This window comes from Dendronephthya gigantea, unplaced genomic scaffold (genome assembly GCF_004324835.1).
Source record: "Dendronephthya gigantea isolate DGI-Jeju-01 unplaced genomic scaffold, DenGig_1.0 000038F, whole genome shotgun sequence".
NCBI lineage: Eukaryota > Metazoa > Cnidaria > Anthozoa > Malacalcyonacea > Nephtheidae > Dendronephthya > Dendronephthya gigantea.
Genome location: NW_021163048.1, coordinates 1,828,738 through 1,848,719, shown reverse-complemented (window position 1 = coordinate 1,848,719; position 19,982 = coordinate 1,828,738). Strand labels below are relative to the sequence as shown.

Here is a 19,982-nt window from a genome sequence, read left to right as displayed (position 1 = left end):
TAAAGTAAGTTTCCTTATATTGTGCGGTAAATTTTTATGTCCAGTGAATTGTTATGTCCAGTGAATTGTTATGTATATTCAATTTTATTATGGTTGTATTTAAAAGGCATGGTAACAATATAGCATTAGGGTTAAGTTGTAACAATGCCTACGCATTGTAATTGACAGGTTCCTCCTCTGAACGCAAAAAATGTAGATTAATTCTTATAAACAGTTCTAAAATAAGTAAGTTATGTTTTTCCTTTAACGTCCTAAAATATGTTCTTCCTTTAGAAACACTATAAATATAACCCAATCTTTTGTTTTGTTTTGTTTTGTTGTTTTACGTGGCACCGCGGAAATTGGCTTCCCACTCATATCGACTTTAGTGAGCAAAAAGATTTATAACAAAACATCTCTTGCATGGACGTTTGAAGCTTGCACGCGTCAAAACACATATTTTTATACATGCTAATACTATTACTATTACCATTTACTAATACTAATACTATTTTAGTTGGATTTCACAAAGAAATCGGGGAATTGAAAGCAGGTTTTTTAATGACTCAAAGTTACATGTGCTTATACACATATTTTTATACATGCTAATACTATTACTATTACCATTTACTAATACTAATACTATTTTAGTTGGAATACCCCCCCCCCCTGAATATGTAAGCTGATCGAGCCTTCTCCTTATAGCCGATTGCTCATCTGAACCCATGCACTGTTTATATATAACAAAGACTGAAAATCAAAGAGATATGTGAAATAGCTTATCCTGAATAGAAGTCAGTCGGTCAGAACGAATATATGAATATGCACCCCCGTATACGTAGATAAGCACCTCTGGGAATTGAAAATGGCTCTTAATCCTTCATTTAAAATGCTAAAAGTCATTTTAGCTGAACTATGGTGCAAACCCGAACAATATTAATATTCTTGCATATTTAAGTGGTCAGTTCTTTTTTTTTTTAGACACCCTGTATAAATTATCGCATCTAGTTTCGGCCCTGTTTGTAAGATTTTCTTTCATTTTCTTGAAAACTGTCTTACTTCCGTTTGCTTTGCTTCCTCTATGAGTTGAAGCATAGTTAATAAAGGAGATCGAGAATTTACAGTCTTGGGAATTCCCTTCCGTTTCATGAGCTGATGGAAATTTGCTTATGCAGAGCATGTAACCGATTCATATTGAAACACTATGCTCTTCTTTCCTTTGGTACTTGGTAGCCTTTTTATTGCAGCAGATAAGAAAGCCGGCAGATCTCAGGAAATTAAGGCGGTCGGCAAAATTATTTTGGAATTTTAAATATTGTAAATTTTTACGTTTGATGCTATCAAATAAGTTAAAAACAGTTCAAATTTCCTTTCGAATACGCATTCTGCAATCTTTTGAAAGCTCGTCATCCATATCTGAAAGCTGTGAAATAGCCATTTTGAGGCTTAAGTATACACAAGGTCGTATATATAGACAACTTTCACTTTAGACTAATTTCTTATAAAAGGGAAATTCTTTAAAAGAGCACACTAAATTAGTAAAACTGCCAAGTTTGGCTGCGAAATGTTGACGATATAGCTATACGTACAAAGTTGGCAAATCTTTTTATACCGCCGGAAGTGTAACTGGCTAAAGAGTAAAGTCTAGATTACATGTACATTTCCGCACGTAATACAAAAGTATGACTGAATTTTCCAACTTCGCATTGCTCTATTCTCCGCATTTTGCATTTGCACTAATTTATGTATGCTCTTTCTAGCCGTAGTGATATATTTATATTTTTTCTTGCTACTTTGATAAAAAAGCTAAGTCGCCCACTCAGACGAGTAATCACGTATAAGCACATGTAACTTTGAGTCATTAAAAAACATGCTTTCTTCCCCGATTTCCGAAAATGCATGCAAGGCGGAACTCGCGAAAACGGAAATAATACATTTGTGTAAAGAAACAAATAAACTACGCTTTTCGACTTCACGCCACAATCCGTGTCCGAAATTCGCATTCAAATACAGAAAATACATATTATCCATGCAAAATTCTCCATATTTCGTTTTTCTGCATGTCCTTCTTTAACGGTTTACTCAATGCAATGAATCTCTATTCTTCTATTATTCTTAAGATCTATTTTAAGCAGTACAAAGCAAGTGCTTTTCAATTATTGGTCAGAATAACCATAAAGAATCGCATATATGGTAATGGTATAACAGGAAATTTGTTATATTATATCATTAGTTAGGGCGGTCTCAGTTATAACCTTAATTTCATTTCTTGTACTTAATTTGGATTCCTAGGCAAAATAAATAAGGTTTAAAATATCATTCGAATTATAAGTGTCGAACTGGGAGGCAGCAAATTCTTTTCCAAGTTTTCTGTACGTCATAGTAACGAAATTAATTTACCCTGACACATAAAATAAGCATTTTTTCGGACCTTATAAAAAATCAAAACTAAATTGGCCGGGGATGTTTTTAAATATTCGGTTCATTCATCCATTATATAGGAAGCAAACCATATTCTTTCATAAAATTAAAATTATAATCAAAGATTTAACTTCTCGGTGAATATGTTGCCTTAACGGCTTATCGTCCACAATCTAGAGACCATGCAATAAGCTAGAACAAGCAACAATTGATGAACTGCATGAAAAAGCTTATTATTATTTTTAAGTAGCTGGGTCTGAGTAACACATAATACAATACATGACCTTGTCTATAAACTGCCGCGAAATCTGTAAATTAATTAACTATATAAACGTTTAACCAGAAATTCTGTGATTCACCAGCAATCCTATATGTTCAAGCCGCCATGATCAGAGGTTTCAATGCAAACTCAGTTGTTCCAACCCATTTGTCTTCCATTGAAAGTAGGCGCCAATATTGAGCTGTTACCGGTCGGAATGTTACTGTGATTAATTCCTGTGCCACCGGTGAAGGAAATGTCGTCATCTAAAGACCAAAACATATTTTCACTATGCTGTTTAAACGTCTGTTTGACCAAGCTGCTAAAAAGTAAAACCTCTAACTAAGGGGCTGTTTACATGAGCCCGGTTACCCGAGATTCATCGAAGCGTGAGATGATTTTCAGGTATTGAAATGAGCAAATAACATGATCATGGCAGTCGTATAATCACCACAACAATAGCATGTGCTTGTTTGGTGTCATAAAGACTTATTTCAACACCTCAAAATCCTCTCACGCTTCGTTGAATCTCGGGTAACCGGGCTCACGTAAACAACCCCTTAGGCCTTAGGTTTATCATCTCATTATCTATTGTTTAAATTGCATTCGACGCGACTAATACCTATGCAGCGTATAATCTACGTAGTTATAGCTTCTTCACATGTGTCTCGCGCATAATGAACAATAGATAATAAGCTGAAATTGCTAAAGAGAGAGAGCTATATTTTTCTCATTTTAAGATGGAAATAATGTATGAATATAATGATAATCACCCTTCTCCAGTTTCGGCCGTCTGATGAGTATTCCAGGGCTAAATTTCCATATCCTCGTTTGACGTCGTTTCCCCAAGATGGTATAAAACCTCCTGCCACTGTGACTGACGTGGCGTAGACAGGACGAGCATAAATTGCTTGAATGAAGTTTCCGATCTTTGGAGTTTCACTTCCCCACCCACCAGTGTCTGATCTACCATCAGTCAAATCACGTGATTTCACATGATAGATGTTGTTATAGAAACCACTTTGTGTGACCTGGTAATCGTTTAATGCATGAATCACCATATTCCTGGTTGTCTGAAACACATGATATAAAATATAAGACGATATACGTATTGTTCTCTTTATATACATATATGTATATACATAGCATATATACCTCGGGTCGTGGAAGTCCATCCGGCCCGTCAGCACCCTATAAATATAGAATTATTTGGTTTGCATGTAAACAAGGTTTACGTCCGTCTCACTTTTGCATTTGAGAAGAAAAACACGTAAAATTATCGGCCAATTAACAGCCTACCTATCTCTTGTATTCATCTTCACGAGGCTCATTGCTAAGCACATGCACATAATTGCAAACTGACAAATTCGAAACAAGTACTTCGAAATAAATTTCGGAAGCGGAAAGAGATCAGTTTGATCGCAGCCGGAGGCGAGCTTTACTTCGAACCCTCACTACCCTGGAGACACATTCTGGAGTCCATATTACGTAACTGGGGCAAATACTACATCATGCGGTTACAAATAATTATAAACAGTCATGTTCTCACATGATGACCAACTTCTCCCTTAAACCCAAGTTCTCCTTTAAAACCCTATAAAATAATAAAGAATATATCAAAATATAGCCATAGGGTAATCTTGCAATAAATAAATCAGTTTAAAAAAGATAGGATAGTCTTGCATGAATATATAGAAAGCAAAGAAAACTATAAAAAAGGCCTCTCAAAAATTGTATTTCTGACTGTATTTCTTACATGTATTTATGACTCTATGGTTACTATGGTTAAATTCAACACTAACCATCGCCATCGCTCAAAAGATTATTCGGCCCTTTTGACTGAGTCGCTCAGTTCATAGGCGTCTTTCAGGCAAGTATAAACACTTTAAGTCCAAAGAGAGAATCGATGGGTGCACCGGTCATAAGTGAGCATGAGAATGAGTAATTTGCAAGAGCTTACCAAAACTGTTCCAGGATAGAGTGATGGATTTAAGTGTAAGTCAGAATAAATTACACAGCCAAATTTCCCTAATTAAAAATACCTTAACAACAACGCCAATATAGTTATGCATTTCTATGGATTTTTCTTACATTAAAATCTACCAATATGATTGCAAGTTAGAGCTGTAGTTATTTATTCTGGCTCAATATGGATATTAATCTGGATTAATATGGATATTAATCCTTAATCCCTCCTGTTTTCTCTTTATCACGCTTAAATGAATTCAAGTACCTTTGGACCCTTGCTACCAGTTTCTCCGGCAAATCCCTAAAAGAGAACCATTATATCCATTTATATGTGTGTATATAGGGTCTATACGTTGAAATTATACATATGCTATTTTTCAATCATATAAACTTTTGGAATATTAAAATCCGGAAATGGCCCCTTGTCTAAGACGTTACAGTAGTAAATTTTTGGTGAAACACTGAAATTTTATCAATTAGGGATTTTGACATCATTGCTGGGTTTATAGTATGTACAAAATTTGGATTTCCATTGGCCTACAGAGTACATATTCTTCCAATATACATCACCACACTTTTACATATAGAATATAACTGACCTTTGGTCCGTTAGAGCCCGGACTCCCAGGCGGGCCTCGTAAACCCTGGTGAAAAATTGCATGGTAAAAATACTAATATATAATATGTCAGTTTGATTAAGGAAATTTGATAGATTAATTATGATTCTAATCTCATCTAATCAGGTCGTATTTTTGAATATCGATCGGTCATGTGAAACATTTCCAATCCTAATTCGACTATATAAAAGTAATAAGAAGATATAAAAGTAACCTAAAAAGTGTTCCTTTGAATGTCGCTTCACTCGCTTGCCATAGGTTATATATGAACTTATCACTATACTTATCAGTATATTAGAATATTTTGGCAACATTGGCAACTACCAACCTTGTAACCGTGATCCCCTCTATCACCCTAAGATTTTTATACGGAGAACGTTAAAAAGTTACACACAATTATATAGATTGGTTATAGAGTATTTAAAGCGAATCTTGTGCTCCATATATTGTATATCTTGAATAAAGGGAAATACTATATTTAGGGAGTTGATTCAAAATTCAGCTTTTATTGTCTAAACCCTCACGGTATCTTCAAATGCGTAAAAAGTCAGAAGTTGAAAGGTTTGATATTAGAACAGAATGTTATAAAACAAAAATCTACGCGTATCATGGTGGTTTTCAAAAAAGATATATATCTGGAATATTGATTGACGCCCTCTAAATATACATGCATGCACTGCCGGTTTCCTGCAAAAAATTTTGACAGCAGCTTGATTATACCTACTTTTACTCCCTTAGCACCATTTCTCCCGTCAAATCCAGGTGGACCAGTATAAAATCCCTATATGGGGAAATAATAATGAGCATTCATAATTAAATTGTTGAGTGAATTAAATATTTTATAGGTTTTTCAACGTCCTAATTTCCTTTATTCTTTTACATCCAACTCAACTTTATGCAAGATTTGTTTCTTACGCTTCATGATGACATATAGCTAGAGCCTACAGCTATATCAACACGCCAGTGGGAATTGGAAGAAAATTGCAGATTGTTCTAGCCCGAATGAAGGTATCCCAGTTTTCACAAGAGAGACAATCACAGAATAAGATTTGCATGGTACATAGGATATAAAAGGAAAGACTAAAGACTACATAGTTGGCCGCTAATATATCTATAACTAAAAACTGGTGGTTCAGTGAGAGTATGAAACCGCCCTTCTCAATGAAGATTGAATTTATTTATGATTAATAACTATTATCCTATAGCACAGAACGGTATAGTGTCACAGCTCCTCGCAAGAATGATTTTCATTGGTTGAGCTTTAGAATACATTTCTGTTTCAACCAATAACATAGCTTCGTTCTTTAGAAAGCATAGAAAAGCATTAACCAATTGGACGAAAGCTTCCGAGAGCTGCGACGTGTCTCGCACAGAAAAGTATGAATTATATTTAAATTGGCGTAAATAAGACATATTTTCTATACTCATTTTCACAACATACAGCTTTACTTCCAGGAAATCCTCTTTGACCAGTCTCACCCTATAAACAAAGCAATGAGAGGGATTATCTATGCAAGTGCTATAATGATTTCCACATGAGTTGTTTTTGCAAGAATAGGCTGAATAGCCGCTGCGCATGCGCGGCTAACTACCATGTAGATGATATGAGCTGAAAGTGCCCGTCTGCGTGAGGTATACCACATATTCGGCGATCGGTGAGGCCCGTAAAATCCTAAGCTTTACAAGATATTTAATGTTTGGTTCAAATGCTGGTTAGTTTGGTTCAAACAGTTAGCGATTGCTGTCATTCAATATGCAACCGATTAATTACAAAAAAGGGTGAACTCAATTGAGATCAATTAATTATAAAAATATTTTAAGAGGAAAAACAGTGGTGTTAGGATTGCTCTATGGTAAAGACGAAGTGACGAACCTTTAATCCACGCAAGCCTGGATCTCCATGTTCCCCTCGAATTATTGTAAGTCCCAATGTCTAGTATAGGTAAGATAGAAACGAATTTGTTTGAAATGATGCAAGTATACAAACCATTTCTAAGAAGTGCATGTGGGCTGTTATATATTATGGGAAAGCGAGACTATTCTCTCCCCTTACGGAAATTTTATCACAAGAACATTTGTGTAGCCTGGTTGAGGCATAACTCCCAACAGTCCTATTATAGTTATAGGATTCTAATTATTAACAATGATGAACAAAGTATTTCGTAACAAGCTTAAGTATATATAATTCTTGAAATTGCAAAAATTCTGGGCGACCGACCTTTTTTTTCTCGATGCACACAACTGAACCGTTGATTCCATTTAATTTCTTCACTTCTTGCCCGTATGATGTGACAAGACTTGCGAGAAAGAAAAGCAACACTACCAGCATCTTCATGATGAAATACGACAGCACACTCTCGAATTTGATTGCCTTTGCTTTATGTCCCCGATTTTTGATCAATCAATTGCAATCGCAAAAATATGGGAAGAAATTTTTCCGTTTTGCGCCAAAGCCTAATCCCATATTTGTTGACAGCTCAAAACTCATCCAATGCGTAATCGTGCAAGGCGACAAAAACAAGACTGATGCTGACCTTGTATATGTACATGTCATCACAATCATTGAAAACGATTTGTTCCCACCGCTAATTTTTGTGGTTTAACGTGATGTTACAGCGGCTAAATTGGGTCACGAATGTTTGAAAATGCATGAAGAGTAATTTGTTCATTAAAAAAACAACGGAAATAATTTTGTACTGACCCGTGAATGTTGTTCTCGAGCCAGTCGCACGATGGCTGGATGATAGCACTATCCAGGAGATTGATTACAGCAATTTACGAATATTTTACCATTATTCGCGATAGTCCTCATTCTTGCTTGGGAGCCGATCGATAGTTGCTGAATTTTTCTGTTGCTGCTTAATTCTTCATTGATATAGGTATTTAAATTTACTGAAAAAATTCTGCTTGATTTTCCATCTGCCAACAACAAAAATATACTATGTTTGATGCTGAGGCAGTTTCTTCATATTACATGAAAAATAAGATCGACTAGACTATATATATTATACTAGCTCTTGCTGCTTCTCGTATTAAAATTTACTGGGAAAATGTGCTTCTGCACTGTTTGTTTCGGAATCTTATAAAATAAAGCTTTTATCCATGTAGAAAATATATTAATAGCAAAACGTAATAATTAAACTTTATAGATGTAAAGCAAACGATTAAAAAAATGATGTAAAGATTTGCGTTAACCCAGGATTAATTAAGCTATACCCGGCATTCGCGCAACCAGCTCGAGAATTATATCTCTGGAGAATGCCAATTAATCAAATAGAACAACGGCGTAGTACATCGTTTAGTGATACCTTGCTGAAACAGTGCTGTTCCTTGATCATGCGTGTAGGTCAGTTTATAGGAACAAAATCGCTCTGGTTGTTTTTGCAAAAGTAATTCTGTCAATAAATTACTTGAAAAAGCTCCGACCCGCAGAGGATGTTCGGTCAAAGATTCTATATTTCCTCATTTGTGGTTGTCCTGGACGTGATGTTTACACATGTCTAGACACATGTCCAGTTCTTCCAACTATGCCCTTTGGCCCCTTTCGTCATAATATTTATATTGTTTTCATTAACTCAACGATATCCATATACAAACGTAGTCGAGGAGAAATGATCGAGGAGAAATGATCGAGAAGAAAGGATCGAGGAGAATGGATTGATGAGAAGGGATCGAGGAGAAAGGATTGAGGGGTAAGGATCGAAGAAGAATTAAAAAGTAAATTCGTGGACAGGTTTATCGTGGACATTTAATCAGATATGTGGAGAGTAAATCCTATTTCAGGACACGAATTCCTTATTCCTAGACTAATAATGGGCACACCATATACTCAGTGAATTTTAAAATCAAACTAGACTAGACTAGACCGAGTAGACTCGCATACACGCGCGAGCGTCATGAGAACGAAAACATGCCTCGGCTGCCTATGATCTAACAGTTTTAAAAGTTTGTCGAACATCATAACCATACACCAGTTCAGTCATCTTATGATAATAGGATGCATGACTAAACTAGTGAATGATAATAATTAAAAGGAGCAATTATTAGAAAACCCGAGCCCAACTCTTAACAGTGAATGTCATATAATTTTATAGATACACACGGACTTTCACAGAACATGTACAAGAATAACACTATTTTTAAAGAACGCGAGGCAGTTCTATATAAAATTGATCATAATTGTACCTAATGATGTTCCACAATCTTTTAAAACTGTGTGTGTTAAATATCATTTCTTCCGTCCGTATATGCACAATATGTAAAAGCATATTAACTGACTGATTGAATCAAACTTCAAATCAGGACACAAAATGTCTCTGTTCTCATGAGCGCAGACGAAACAGCCATTGTTTCAAGGATAGTTAACGATCTGTGTGCAGTGTGTCAGTTAAAGATATCAACATTGGACTCAAAGTTTCAGCGTGGAACAGTCGCACATGGCACATGCAGGCCCAGCCTGAGTTTATGCGGGTCCGCGGGTTATTCATACAGACCAAACAAAATAGCGCAATTATTTGCATGCGCATCAGGATTAATTAGGTGGTATATATAGGTAAACTGAGTACGTTGGTTATGTACCAAATCGAGTGTCCTATATAGTCCTTTCAGTTGGTTATACAGGGTGTTATAAAGAGGTAGCTTAACCTAATTTTAGCGTGCTAAGTATATGCTTACAAAATTTAAAAAGAACAGCATATAATCACAAAGATGTCGAGGTCTGCCTTTTGTTAAACGATGCTTAACAATAAACTAAATATTGCTTTGACACTGCAAGCTCCTAATGAGTGCTGAAGTAAAAATCACTTATCAAGCAGGGGGGGGAGGGGCACCTCTTCTCATTCGAACCATATTCAATGAGGGAACATGTATATATTTACAATGACGACATTTGCAATGAACATATATAACTGTTTTATTCAGTAAAGCTTATTACTACTACGTTCCACCTTGGGTGCGAATTACAATTAAGTATAACTATTTATTTGATAGCAAGTCCTTTATAGCCAGTATAATAATGAAAAAAAAACTTTGAATAAAAAGCGCAGATTTCTCCTTTCATTTTTCAATTTTCATCTCTACACTTCTGATGGCAACACCAAAGGTTTCAAGGCAAACTCTGTTGTTCCAACCCATTTATTCTCTGTGGAAATCAAACGCCAATACTTCGCGGTGACAGGTGTTGTAAGAAAACGGGTGACCATTTCCTGATCAGACGGAGTGTTCAGTTTGGAAATCTAGAAAGCAATGTACGTAAATTCGTAATTTAAATAGGAAATGAGGATTTAAGATAGAAGCTTTATTTATTATCACCTTTCTCCATGTTCTTTCATCTACTGAATATTCTAAATCCATAGAGCCATGTTCTTCTCTAGTGCCATGACCCCAAGAGGGTATAAAACCTCCTGCTATTGTGACTGATGTAACGTAAACAGGACGGAAATACGTTGCTTGAATAAAGTTTCCCCTTTTTGCTGTCTGGCTTCCCCAACCACCAGTATCGAGTCTACCATCAGTCAACTCATGTGATGTCACATGATACAGGTTGTCAAAATAACCACTTTCCGAAACATAGAAATCATTAAATAAAGTCCTCCATATCTCATCCGTAATCTATCATTTGGGTAAGGAAATCAAACGCATGAAAATTTTAACTTTTTAGGCCAAGAGTTCTAAAAGTTAACATGCCCTGAATTCCTACCTGGTCACCTGGTAATCCTGGGTCTCCAACATCGCCCTAAATATATAGAATTATATAGCGTGATGTTCTTGTGTCTCTAACACGTGAGAAGAGTTGAGTGTTAGAACTACACTGAGTACGTAGCCTTTTATGAAAGCAAATGATATTTTTGCTATGGCTACGCATGCATGCACCATTATGATTTATTATCTTTTTTGTGGCTATATGATAATCAGTGTTATTCACTTTTATTTACTCTGCAAATATTTCAAATTTGGTTTACCGGTCTGCCTGTATCTCCGTCGAAGAAGTCACCCTAAAGTTAAAGAACAATTATGCAATCATTATATATATATATATATATATATATATATATATATATATATATATAATATATATATATATATATATTTACCCTACGCGTGGACTAGGGAGAATAACTTAAATCCCGCATGAAAAGCTGGATACTTACATCTCCGCCTCTCTCTCCCGAATAACCTTTATCACCCTAAATGCGTAAACAATCGTATTATAAAAAGCACAGCAGATTTCCCGGGGGTGCACGGGCGCACGAGAAGGGACATGAAAAAAAACTTATTATTACCTTTTCACCTCGTTTTTTATTGTCCATACCGTCTTTGCCAGGCCATCCCTGCATGTAGAAATATAAATTATCTACTGATCGAAGTATCAAGGGAATACACTTGAAAAGTGCTTACATGCAACCATTTGCTGAATTCTTCTTTATCAGTTTGAAAATTTTCTTATTGGAGAGAATGTTAAAATTCATTTTCGACCGTGTAAAGAGGGAATCATGTTAACGGCTAAATTTTCGTTTCATATATATACTTTATATAGCTCACACAATAAAGTTCTAATTACTTACAGGAGATCCGGGACTTCCACGGTCGCCCTAAAACAAACACGGAACCGTTGCCAATTGTCGTCCGTAGATGAAGGAGTTGTATTTCATAGTTTTCTAGTTTCACACCATACCTTAATGCCCTTACTCCCAGGACTTCCATCTCGTCCATGAAAACCTGGCCAGCCCTATAAAAAAAGATAAAAAATGCATTGCGTTTAGTCGTTGTTTCATGGTCGCACGCTAGCTATATATCGACGTGACATGTAAATATAACTGGCATTTCGACCTATACATATATAGGGTCAATACATTTATGAACATATTTGTTCGCACGATTAACCGGAATCTATAACTTTCCAGTTGCACATTTCCTATACACGTACGCTTCCATAAAGTTATTTTAATCAGAATTGATAGAAAGCTGTCTTAATGAGAATTTAACAGCATACTTGTTTTACTTTGAATCCATCATCCCCATATACACCTCGATTACCCTATATATAAATTGCAATAAGGTATATTAAGAAAAAAATAATTTCATTCTCTACATGTTTGGATGTATAAATATGCCGCTGAGTTGAAATTCATCTTTTCTTCTTTTATTTAGTAAATCTTTCGAGACAACGGGTACGCCTTATGCAGAATGTGCAAGATGTAGAAGATCTATATATATTATATCAGTATTCATGATTATAATAGTATATCACGTACAACTCCTCACCTTTTCACCAGGTGGACCGACAGGACCATCTCTTCCTTTCAAAGATCTCATTATCTGTGTAAAAAGATTAAAAAAACAACTTTGCTGCATTTACATTAGTCTTTTGCGATTAGTTTCTACTGAATTCACTTGATTTTTGGGAATATAGTCGAATTTCAGTTCTATTCAGTTATAATTCATGCAAATGAACATATTTACGCGATTATCTTCTTCGGAAATTCTTCATCATTATTACATATTTTCTCGACAATTAAATATCAGGGTTTTAACGAAAGTCTTTTAGAAGCTCAAAATCATTTTTAAATAAATAAGGACATGTATTAATACAAACCTCGTCTTTATCGACACAAACGATATTGTTTTTCGTTATGTCGTCTGATACCGCTTCATGAAACGCAAATATCATCAAAAGAAACTGCACTAGTACAAGCTCCATCGTGGATGACAACGTGATAATGATCGAGCACAAACGCGTTCCTTTTAATTGTTTTGCAGTCAGGTCGCTTGTTTTGATCAGGTCGCTTGTGTTTAATTAAAAAAAATAATGCGATTAAGCAGCATCATCGGTGCTGATGTAGTTATGTTAACACATCACGTCTGAGTTGTTTACTGTTTCCGAATTAAGGCCTGTTTTGCGGGTGCATGGATTGTCGTAAATCTGAAGTCAAAGGTCGCACATATTTCCGAGATGATACTTGATTAAATTGATTACTTTGGTCATATTCCTCGATCTGCGTTGGGTTGAAAAGTTCGCGAGTATATATCCATCATTCTTTTTAAATTACTATTGCGTGATATATACCATCTCTATATGGTGATTATTACAAATATCGCTATATAATAGCCAATTCAAAATAACAATTTACTTTTTGAAAATCTAAAAACAATTTTCACTCATAGTACGAAACAAAATGCGATCAACCCTAGTTAATTCAGGATTATATTCGCGTGATTTTTTATTTTTGCATGCGAAGGCATTAATGCGCTGCTGATATAAAACTAATATATATATATATATATATATACCATACAATACTTCGTCCCTCACACTATATATTTGACTTTGAGCCCTTCGACCCTAGAAAATATGATTCACGCGCATTTCTGCACTCACAACTTATATTAAGTCTTAACCTACTATGATCGATGCATGAAAATACGATTTTAAATATGGTACTGTTAGGCTGGAAGGCCTATATAGTGATATAATATTCAACAGTTCCTGACAGCATGTATATGTACTGCAACCTCGTATCTTTTGTCAGTTGGGAAATATTCGTTTAAATTTTAGAATAATGCTATAACCAGTCACATACTCAATTATTTTATACTGAATTATTCTCTAAAAAGAAAGCAAGTAAAATTTAAGAGCATTGTTATTATATAAGTAAAGGATGTACCCAATAAACCCAAAACTATTTAAATCACATACACTGTTTAGATTTTGATAAAATTTTACCAAATTTTGCTCGTGGGGTTTAACGCAACTTTGTTTGGTACAAACAAATTTTGCTGTATCCTGCATGCTCATATCATGCATGTATAGACATGCCATAAATTAGTCGGTGCAAACAGGGGGTGCTTCGGCATTCAAAATGCATGATTTCAATAGTTTTTGGGGGTACACCCTGTAAAAACTAATTCAGAATCATGCACTTTGCGTCTGGCCTTTATTTAGTATTGAGTAATGCATGGTGTCAATTAGAATCTAAGATTCATAATTGCACATTCCGCGGAGAAAAAAAGGTAGATCTTGCAACATTTCCACGCCCCTTTTTTAGTATATAGGAAAATATTTTAAATGACCGCAACTGTACGGGATTCCAAGCCAAGTAAATATACCACAAGCGGGTTACGATAAATGGGTTACGACGTCAATGGCTAATTATATTGCTGCATTATGAATGCACATAAGCACAATGAGTAATTTCTTCCCATGAACGTGAATTTCTTCCCATTCACGTTCTTTCTTGGAATTTGGGTTAAGGTCGAGGCTGGAGTGAAACAAGTCGAGAATCGAGGTTAAGTCGACGTGTGAAGTCGAGGAGTCAAAGTATAGAGGGCAGAAAATTTTTCAATTTTTGCCGGCAAAAATGTATTAACTGTTTAAGTTCATAGTAATACTGTAATAGTCTGACTCTTCTCGGATGTTTCAAGCCATTTAATTGCGAAACCTCTCGAACTTCGACCTGGCATTAGTGCTTTCGGACGAAGGCTTTTGGTTGAAACGCTAGTGAATGCTGCAGAGTGCAGACACGATCAACGTCTACTGGGAACCCATGTATTTGAGAAAATTCGTCGCTGTGACATTAATCACTAGTCTTAGGAAAATATTACCAACCCGCTTTACTGTTTCAATTCATTCAGTTCGTTAATTTCGAGTGCTGAACTGCGTTCGTTTAACTCACACTCAAACCTAATCAAAATTTGATCCGACGATCTTACCCACGACCCCCGACCCTCGAGTTGCGGTGACGAAAACCAAAACTCTTCATCTGTCAGCAGAAATTAAATGCCAACCGGAAGATTACGATGCTACGTTATGACATATATATGACACCTTATGCCAATAATTCTTCCAGTAAAACGTAACTACAGTTAGTGTGGTGCTCTTAATCGTCTACAGACAAAGATCAACTATGAATAAATCTGTGACCATGCTGTTCCTTTTGCTAGCGTTCATAACGTTTGCTCTTGCTACATCGAGAAACTCGACTAAGAAGAACATTGTTTGTGTAGAGAGGGCTGACGTGAGTATATTCAGAGAATTGCACTTTTCCATGCAAACGCATTTCAGCTATACGCTTAGCTATACGACAAATATTAATTTAAAAAGTTTGATTACAAAAAATAGAGTTGAATTTTTAACCACCTGCTTATTTCTTTCTGGTTCCGTGGTGTTCGCTTGATCGTTTAAACTCAAAGCTCAAAAAATACAACTGACCCAGGCAGGGCCTTTGCCGAGTGTTTTTTATCAGAACAGTCGTAAATAATAGTGCTAATATATATATTTTTCATAACTACATTTTTCATTGGAATCTGCGCGAACGACTGTAGTTTTGACTGAAGAATCTTCATTGGAGTTGTTGTATATCTTAATATATACTTATACTGTACACATTATATAACACATTTGCACGCGTATATAGTTCCACCAGTTCCCGATAAATCTCAATTCTGCATTCTTGCTGATGCAATCAATTCTTAACAGACGCTGAAACTGGTGTATGGGAAAGATGGTCGACCGGGTCCACCTGGTGAAAAGGTAGAGATATAATTTTTTGACGTGCGTGACTTGTGACAACTCTCATCCAGCATTAAACAGACGTTAAAACCACGTTATCTCGTGGTCAACCTGTCAACGGCTCAGAGGGGCCCTTCCTATCGATCCATTTCGCAGTTATTTAATTGATTATATCTTTTGTTAATATTCTTTGAATTGTGAAACTAGTCAACTGAACTTTGTTATTAACATGTTTAGTTATGCATGAATCTATATAGCTCTGCCATAAATGTGACACTGAAATATACCGTATATTTCAAACGATACAAGTTGTTTAAACCGAAAAATGGATCTTTATTAGACAACTAGTTCCAGTCCTTTTCCTCGTTTTCTGATCACCCGCCACATTTCCTTAATATATTTTTAGGGTAATGCAGGTCGAAGAGGTTCTTACTATTGGGTACATAAATCTTACAAACGGGTAAGGAGGTGGTGGTCAAATTACAATTAATGGGCGGTTTACATGTGACTAATCTTTCGAATGTTACCATGGAGAAACTATAAATTGTATCTATTTGCTCGAGCAGCTCAACCAATGAACTATATATATATTAAGGTCAGTGCACACGATCAATTTTGTTGGACCAATTCACTTCTAATGTATGTTTTATTGTCTGTTGACTTGCAATGTATGTGGGCAGGAAATCAACTTAAACCCACGCAGTATTGCTTTATCAATAATCTGATTTCATTCCATACGTCAGAAGTGAATTGGATCATACAAATGATCATGCAGGTAGTTCTTATTTCATTGTGTACGTCGTTATATACCCTAAAAACTGTTATTCGCGTTGGAAATCTATACACGAATACCATACAAAGTGTTACAGTAGTTTCAATTTTCAGGGTAACTCCGGACTTTCAGGACGAGATGGGCTCCCCGGAGATCCTGGCGAGAAGGTAAAAGATTAAATTCTCAAGAGCAGCGAAGTAGAAGCGTGATTGAGAGTCTTATTCCCCGGCCTTGTGTGATATGGTCCTATAGCTGGATAACCAGGTTTCCCGAAAAAGTACCGCGGTTCGATTGAGAATAGTAGCTATTGGCTATAGAATAGTATTGAGCTTTTTGGAAGTAAACACGAGCTATTGAACGAACTTAAGCTATTGCATTACGTATATCTATCTATGCCGACAAACTCAGTCTCACAATACGTTTTGGAAATATATAAAAAGTTGCGAGCAGGCGAAGCTTGTAGCCTTGTAGTGATTGCAATAAATATGCTAATTTTCGTGTTTTTGTTTCCAGGTTTTCAACATGCAACTAATATCTCGTTACATATTTTTTAGTAAAATGCCGAATTGTGCCTGATGTATCAAAATTTGAGTTTGGGGTTCTGTGTTTAATGAAATTCATTTTAAGTATAGTGGTAATATAAGGGTTTACTTGTTTAGAAGTTGTCAATCAAACTGGACTAGAAACGCTTGTAAACACCACATTTTAACTGATTTTGTCACGAATAGCGAAATGAGCATATTATCCTTGTTTCCCTTCGTCATGGCGGAAAAAATTCCTGCTCTTTAAATGGGCTTTGAAGATTTGTATCAATATTATTACGGTTTAATTGCTGTCCTCTCATGCATCTATATCACGGCTGAAAACGATCGTGGTGTTACAATATTGAAATATAAATTTCAGAAAGTAAGATATCTCTATCTTATATAGGGAATTGCAGGATTTATTGGTGAAAAGGTTTGTTTCGAAACAATATTATTTCCATTATATTGTGACAGGAAGGGTGTTTTGACGTTGCCTCGCTCAGTCGCTTTGCCCCGACACTGCGTGAACGGCAAACCAAACAGTTTGACGTCTTCTGAAATCCCAACGTTAAACTCGGAAATTGTGTTTCTGAAAATATTTTAGTAAACCCAAACGTCTTCATCCCACCAGTAATTGTTCCACGGAATGTCTCCCAAAAATGTAAATATTTATTTGGTAGGGAGAAACAGGTATAGATGGTAGAAGAGGTTCGATTGGTGAAAAGGTATTAAAATCATTATAATGTAGCTATATCGTTATTGTGGTTCATGTATATATGAGAGCTAGGGGCTGCAGCCGGGAAAACATTTCCATGCCAGGTCTGTAAACAATAGTATATAATTATGTACTGACTAATTTTTAAATAAGCCTGAGAATAAGTCACTATTCGTAATTGAATTACCACTGATCATATATCCAGCGTGACGCATCTTAGAATCGTACAAAAATAACAAAATCAACAAAAAATGGCTGATAAATAATTTGCATTGCAATTTCCTTGCATGTTTAAAGGACATAAAATAGTGAACTACACCAATACAGTTATGATATATATTTGCTTCACTCAAAAGACATTTTTCCCATGCAAGTTCACATTGCATGCTTCAGTTATAGTATTATACTGAAGTGTCGCTAAAACTGAATAAAGGACCCTAAAGGCGGTGTTACACTATGCAGCTTTCCTTGCAACTTGCAATGCAATTCTACTCCTGAGGCATCTAAAGTTGTCAAATACGAACATTTCTTACGATCTGCTAACGTTTTCTTAGCATTTCGAACACTCTTTACTAATTAATATCCCTCAAAATTATAATTGCATTGCAAGTTGCAAGGACTGAAATTGCATGGTGTAACAGCGCCTTAAGGGAGAAAAGCTAATTACCTATGAGTGACTTCAGTCTTGTTTCTTATAGGGTGAAAGAGGTGATTCTGGTTGGACGGGAGATCCGGTAACTTATAAAGCAATACGATTTTACAAATGATATATTGGGTGTATAAAAAAAATTGAAATTCAACTTTGACAGACTGCTGTATATAAAATACTACAGTGAATGATTTAATTTTTATATGGCAATAAAGACTAGCCTATGAGGTTTTCGATTAAATCTTTCGTATATCAATACGGCCAGAAATAACTATAAGTTTCGTCTGCTAAAAATGGTTGCTTGAAATCAAAATTTCCCGCTTATGGGAATCAGTTGAAGTGACACCCAAAGACGAAAGATATAATGCAAACTTAATTCAATGAAGAAAGCGCTTATTTTGCATAAGAAAAAGTTTGCGATAAATTTGCATTTCTTTTTTCAGCGATAATTAGCATTTCAAAGCCTTGCTTAACAAATTTTCAAAAGCAAAACGTCCAATTCCCATCGGCGAAAGAATGCAATTTTACCGACTTTTTTGTCGACCCATGCAATATTCGTTCATTTTGTAAATACCCTCCAATATTAAGTGTTTTCTGAGATCGAGGACCTTGATTTCCTTGATAACCTCTCCTTCCCACCTAAAAGATCGCAAATTTTCCATTTGGTCCAGTAACCAAAATTTAGCCTTTACAACACCGCGAGGGCTTCTTTTGTTTAAAAAATCCCGACAGTCATGCATATGCATTTATATACTTGATTGTCTCGATTGTTCATGCTATCGAAACCGAGCCTAATACAAGTTTTATTTACAAGAATTTTTGTTAATTGCAGTCATGCAGGCAAATAAGAGAATAATATATACTGATTCAGCAATGTTACTTATAATTAACAGGGTGATCCATCTGAACTAAAAGGACCTGAAGGCAGAAAGGTGAAAATTTTTTGAGAGCGACTTGCTGTTGTCGAAGATGCATGAAGATGAAAATGCTTACCCGCTTATATTCAATTTTTCAGGGCGTGAAAGGAAGTAAAGGACAGCCTGGTGGAAAGGTATATGGCGTTTATATGAATTATGATTAATGATCGTAATTTTGATCAATTCATATTTGAAAACCATTGTATGTATAAAAATTTAGGTCTGAACAGCTTTATTTGGGTTCTATAGTACGAACGTACAGTCTATGCATTAATGCAAATCGGGAGATTTAACTTTGATTAAACTTAATAGATCAATACAATCATATGTTAAAATGTTTGTTTTTAGATGGGAATAAATATGGAGATATACACACTAAATAGCTACTCCGTAGCCCAAAGTGGTTACTTTAACAAACTCTATCGTGTCACATCACGTGATTTAACTGACGGTAGAATAGACACTGGTGGTTGGGGAAGCGAAAACGAAGCGGCCGGGAACTACATTCAAGCTACTTACAGTCGACCCGTTTACGTGACATCTTTTACAGTGGCTGGAGGCTTTATACCATCTTGGGGTCATGGCGTCTTGCGAGGATATGGTCAACTGGATGTGGAATATTCTTTTGATGACAGAATTTGGCTAAAGGTAGTC

At 35.7% G+C, this 19,982-nt stretch overlaps 1 protein-coding gene across 1 annotated transcript; it reads right to left on the bottom strand.

Annotated features, from left to right (window-relative positions):
* Nucleotides 1-2,661: 2,661 nt before the first annotated feature.
* On the bottom strand, nt 2,662-8,001 carry LOC114526416 (collectin-12-like). The gene is made up of 12 exons (XM_028548014.1): nt 7,946-8,001; nt 7,463-7,863; nt 7,118-7,177; nt 6,686-6,724; nt 5,969-6,025; nt 5,573-5,599; nt 5,227-5,271; nt 4,893-4,928; nt 4,209-4,253; nt 3,815-3,850; nt 3,433-3,732; nt 2,662-2,925 (listed from the first exon to the last, which is right to left on the bottom strand). The coding sequence occupies exons 2-12, from the start codon at nt 7,577-7,579 to the stop codon at nt 2,776-2,778; spliced, it is 912 nt and encodes a 303-aa protein (XP_028403815.1). The 5' UTR covers nt 7,580-7,863; nt 7,946-8,001; the 3' UTR covers nt 2,662-2,775.
* Nucleotides 8,002-19,982: the final 11,981 nt, after the last annotated feature.